The sequence below is a fragment of the Microtus pennsylvanicus genome, chromosome 8 (genome assembly GCF_037038515.1).
Source record: "Microtus pennsylvanicus isolate mMicPen1 chromosome 8, mMicPen1.hap1, whole genome shotgun sequence".
Taxonomy (NCBI): domain Eukaryota; kingdom Metazoa; phylum Chordata; class Mammalia; order Rodentia; family Cricetidae; genus Microtus; species Microtus pennsylvanicus.
The window spans coordinates 78239098-78244070 of record NC_134586.1 but is presented as its reverse complement, the minus strand read 5'-3'; the positions used below and the strand labels follow the sequence as shown (position 1 = coordinate 78244070).

The following is a 4973-nucleotide window of genomic DNA, read 5'->3' as shown; positions in this document are numbered from 1 at the left end:
CAGCACTAGGAAGTCAGAGGTAGGTGAATCTCTGTGAGTTCGAGGCCTGCCTGGTCTACAAGAGCTAGTTCCAGAACAGGCTCCGAAGCTACGGAGAAACCCTGTCATAAAAAAATATAAAAAAATTGAAAGAAAGAAAAATATCAGTATCACTAAGCAGGTTCAATTGAGTAGCCTCAACATCAAGGGTACAATTATGATATCAATTAAAAAGAAGAGAAGCAGAAAATTCTTGTAGAAATTTCAACTTATGGTGTATAATGAACTTAAAGGACTCTATACCACTTGCCAGCAGAAATGTCACAAGAATTTGTATGTGGTATATGACAAAATTGTATTTAAATATATGACTATTAAACAATTAATGAAAAGTCTGCTTTTTAGACACAAATTATTGGTGCTACACCAACACCATTCCATACAACTGTCTGCACCTCCAGGTCCAGGGAATTTGAGGATCACTTCTGACCTCCCTGCGAACCAAAAATTCACACATGCACACAAGCTGCCACAACATTGCCCATATGAATTAAAATAAATACATTTATTTGAGAATAAAAATGACGTTTTTACACAGTATGGTGGTATTATGACCGAATATTCTTCAGTATATTGATGATTCTATTATCAGAACTGATTTGTACCAAAGGAGTAACTGTGGGATAAACATTCAACACAAGCTTCTGAACACTCTGGATGACTGGGTTGTACATCCATAACAGGACTGCAGTGGATGAGATGATGAAGTCCACCCAGTACATGACCACAAAGAAAGTCACCAGCAGCAAGATGGTCTGGGTGGCCTTTTTCTCAGGAGATGATCTAAGGTGGCTGAGGCTGTGAAGATACTTGTGTTGCCTCTGATGTCTGAACAAGATAAGCACCATGTATGCACTTGTGATCAGCATAACTCCTACAAGAAATATATCAATGGATGTTGTCACTGTTAAATTCAGTGCCTTGATGATGTAGCTCAGGGGGAAGAGTGAGCAGGATTTAGTGACCTTCATCTGATTGGTCTTACTAACATTGCTAAAACCACTGACATAGAAGATCAGGTAGCTATTGAATGACAAAGTGAGAGACCAAATATAGAAGAAAGCATAGATTATGTACTTCTTTAGCTTAAGTTTAAAGTTCGCCAAGAAAGAGGTACTGGGACTGATAGTGACAGCCTGGAACACACTCAGGAGGCAGGTGATGCAGATGGAGAGGTCTCTCATCACCCTGCTTATGTAAAACGCTGTCTTGCATTTGATGTCATTGTCAATGTTCTGTGACTCAAATATGTCTGTAACCCAAACAACTCCTCCAGTGAGAAGCATTACTGTATGAGTGAAGGTCAGTTGACAAGAGATCAGGTCCATGGGCTTAGGTCTGTGACACAGGATTATTAAAATGTAGAAAAGAAGGAGAAATACATTGGCAAGGACTCCAATTCCATTTTGGAAATAAAAGACATTGTTTAATGAGGACATAATTGGGAAGTGTAATCATCCAGAAAGCATAGATGAAGCATATTTTATATACCTAAAAAATAATAAAGTATACATCAAACTTGTGACTTGTGTCAATACGTCTATATCGTACTCTATTTTATCTGCCCATCCTTGATTTATCTGTCATTTTACTTTTGGTGTTCAAGACTGGAGATGGCCTATATATTTCTATGCACCCTCCTCATAATTCCTGTATATATAGCATATTATGCATAATAAATGCATTGTCAGCTACATTTTATACAGAATGCATACTTTGTGTTCCTGTATTGCATCTGGGCCTCATGTCTTAGAAATCCAATCCTACTGATTTTTATTGCTTTATTTTATAATTGAAACCTAAACTGTCCTTTCTTTATTGTCTCCTACTCCCACCAACATCCTGGCCATGGTTTTATTTTACTTTCCTTGTATTTGTAGTTACTACAGGGTCGATATTCAAATCTGCAAATGTGAAGCTATGAGCCTCCAGAAGAGAGAACATGGAATACTATAATTAATATCATTTGCAATACATTGTGACAAACATGAACTTTCCAAAGATGACCATATAGTGATCCTGTTTTGGAATTTCTGTTTCAAAAGAGATCCTTTCCCATGCAGTGGAAATCAAGGGCCTCAGTGTTATCATACATCATCAACACACAGGCAGTTTCTATAATTTAAATTAACAGTCTTACCATTGGTGTTTATGTTAGTTATTCGGACCGGTGACCAGTGTAATTATTTTATCAAATTAATATAATTCAGTACTTTAATACTGGCTTTATGATAGAGAAATAAAAAACAATTACCTTGACACAGGTTGTTGTAAGAAAAGGTGTGCCCAATTATATTTTCAAGTTCACTACTATACTCCACATACACAAATTAATGTATGCATGCATGTATAGAGATATTAGTGGGTGAGCTCACTCTAAAACCTTCCCATGGATGTAAAACCATATAGAAACCATATATCATATGCTTTATATATACATGAAATGTAAAAAGCTTAATCTAGTAATTGAATAGGTTCATCCCATTGTAAGAGCCGAGAATCTGTTTCTCCCACCAACAAATATCTATGGTAGCTGAACCATGTTGTTCTCTGTTTAGAATCTCCAGGACAGGTACAGGAAAGATGGCTCATTCTTAAGAGCACATCAGCTCTTGTGAAAAACCTGGGTTTGATTCTCCAGTAGCGATATGGTGGCTCATGACCATCTGTAACTAGTTCCAGTGACTCCATTTCTTTCTTCTGACTCAGGCAAGCAAGTGGTGCACAACATGCATGCAGGCAAAACACATATGTATATAAAATGAAATAAATAAATCTTAATAAAAAAAAGTTCCAGAATAAATTTTAATTTAAGTGTTGATCTCCAAACTGTAAGAACTGTAGCCCAATTCCAACTTTAAAATTGCAAGTGGTCAATTCTTATACTTATATCCATTCATTATTTACTCTAGATCTACAACTTATTAATACTATACGTGTATTATAAGCCACATGTAAGAAGATAAAAATTATATAAATAAAGTAATCTAAAATGTTTTCTTATTCCAAAACTATGCACTTCAAACTCTCTACTTTATATCCATTGCTTTGTAAATGTTTATCACATACAAAATATGAGATATCTTCTAGTTGATCCCAGTGGAATCTTTCCATTGGGTTCACTGGAGCTGAAATTGGACCAGAAAAGTCCATAGCTACCATGGCTACAAACTGAGGTGTTAATACATATATTCACTGAGATAAGGCATTTGTTTTACAGGAGCTATTTTTTTCAATGCTGAGATCACTGTAAGTATTCTGCACTCTCTAGGAAAGATCTCTAAAACTAAGACACACATATCCTTGAGCTTGAGGTTTTGTTTGTTCTTGCTTTTAAGACAGGACCTCAGTCTATAGCTGATGCTGGCCTTGACCATGCTGTGAACCTGAGGATGTTCTCAATTTTATGCTCTTTCTGCTTCTGCCTCCTGAATGCTGGAGTTACTGGTGTGCATACCAATTAAAGATGTTGATTTTAGTTTAAATTCCAACTATTTATTAGACATTTCTATTTGATGCCTCTGGCAGGTCCACAACATTACAAAAAGAATTATCCTAAGGTAATGTAACCAGGAAGGCATAGAATAGAAGAAAACACCAAGAGAGAGAGAGAGTCTACAAAGTACTGCAGTGCCAAGTAGATCTGGACCCTCTAGGACACACTGTATACACACCTCAAAGTCTGCAGGAGTGTGAAGACTGGGGCTGCTCAGGCTGATATGAAAGCACTGAGCACATTCAGAGCAGACACTGAAGGTGGCTGTTCGTTATTGCTGCATCTGGATCTCACAATAGTTTAAATTGCCGTATTTAGCTGTAAGTACTAAAACCCAAAGTGTGCCCATGAATACTCATAACAGTGGGGAAGCCACCACCAAAAGAACCAAAAGAACAAGCAGTCTGGATACAGCTGTTAGAAGAAATGTGCAACAAAAGCAAGTGTTGCTTCTTGCATAGCTCCATGTTCTTTCAAGAAATATCACTTTGCCCCTTCATTATTATAGTATTTAATTTTAGACCAGTCTTGTTATATGAATTTTTCTGGTCTTTTTATTTTGCTTTGAGGAGATAATAATATAATGAACATACAAACATATTAGATCAAGTATCACTTTCATTTTGTTTTACTATAATTAGTGAGTAATGAACAAAAGCAGTGTGTCTGCTCAGAGAGAACATGGAGTGATTGTGTGACTTCAGGTGGTAAGTTACATGGTGTTGGCTGATGTATTATCCAATTTCAGCAACATTTATAACTCTTAGGAAATTTCAGAAAGATGAAGACCTTAGCCACCCAAACTAGTTCCATGAAGAGAACTTTATGAAATACATAATGCCAGCAGGAACAAATAGTGACTACTTATTAATAAGGTATTAATTCTTAGCTATTGCTGATACTCTAAAATAATTTAAATGTGTAAGTTATTCTTTGGAAATAAATGTAGCACACGTAAAACTGGAAGCACAAAGACATAGATAGATTATAATGACCTCACACTTACCAGCCAGGTCCCCTGCAAGGAAGCAGCAGCAGCAGTGTCAGTGCAGAGCCTGTGGGGAAGCAGTCAGACCCAGAGATTGATCACAACTCCCATAACTTACGTCTGGGAAAGATAGGAAAATGTTCACAAAAAAAGTCTGTGTGTGTGTGTGTGTGTGTGTGTGTGTGTGTGTGTGTGTGTGTGTGACATTACTGGACTACTGAGACTCAGAACAGAGCAATAGCATAGTGAACAATAGGAGTACTAACATGGGCACCTGTACAGCCCTTGAGTAAAAACCTGTGAGTTATATCAAATATGTTCGTGTAATATAATGAACGTTAAGGAAAATGGAGAATTCATTTGTTCTCTGTTTTCTGATGACTTGATCAGAGATGTGGACCCCGCCTACTCTTCCCGTGCAGACTTTTAAAGTAAATTGCCCAAAACAAA

The 4973-nt window shown here is 36.9% G+C and overlaps 1 protein-coding gene across 1 annotated transcript; it reads right to left on the bottom strand.

The window, feature by feature from the left end:
* Nucleotides 1-587: 587 nt before the first annotated feature.
* On the bottom strand, nt 588-1478 carry LOC142855599 (vomeronasal type-1 receptor 48-like). Its single transcript, XM_075982057.1, has one exon. The coding sequence runs from the start codon at nt 1476-1478 to the stop codon at nt 588-590; it is 891 nt and encodes a 296-aa protein (XP_075838172.1).
* Between the last annotated feature and the right edge of the window lie 3495 nt (nt 1479-4973).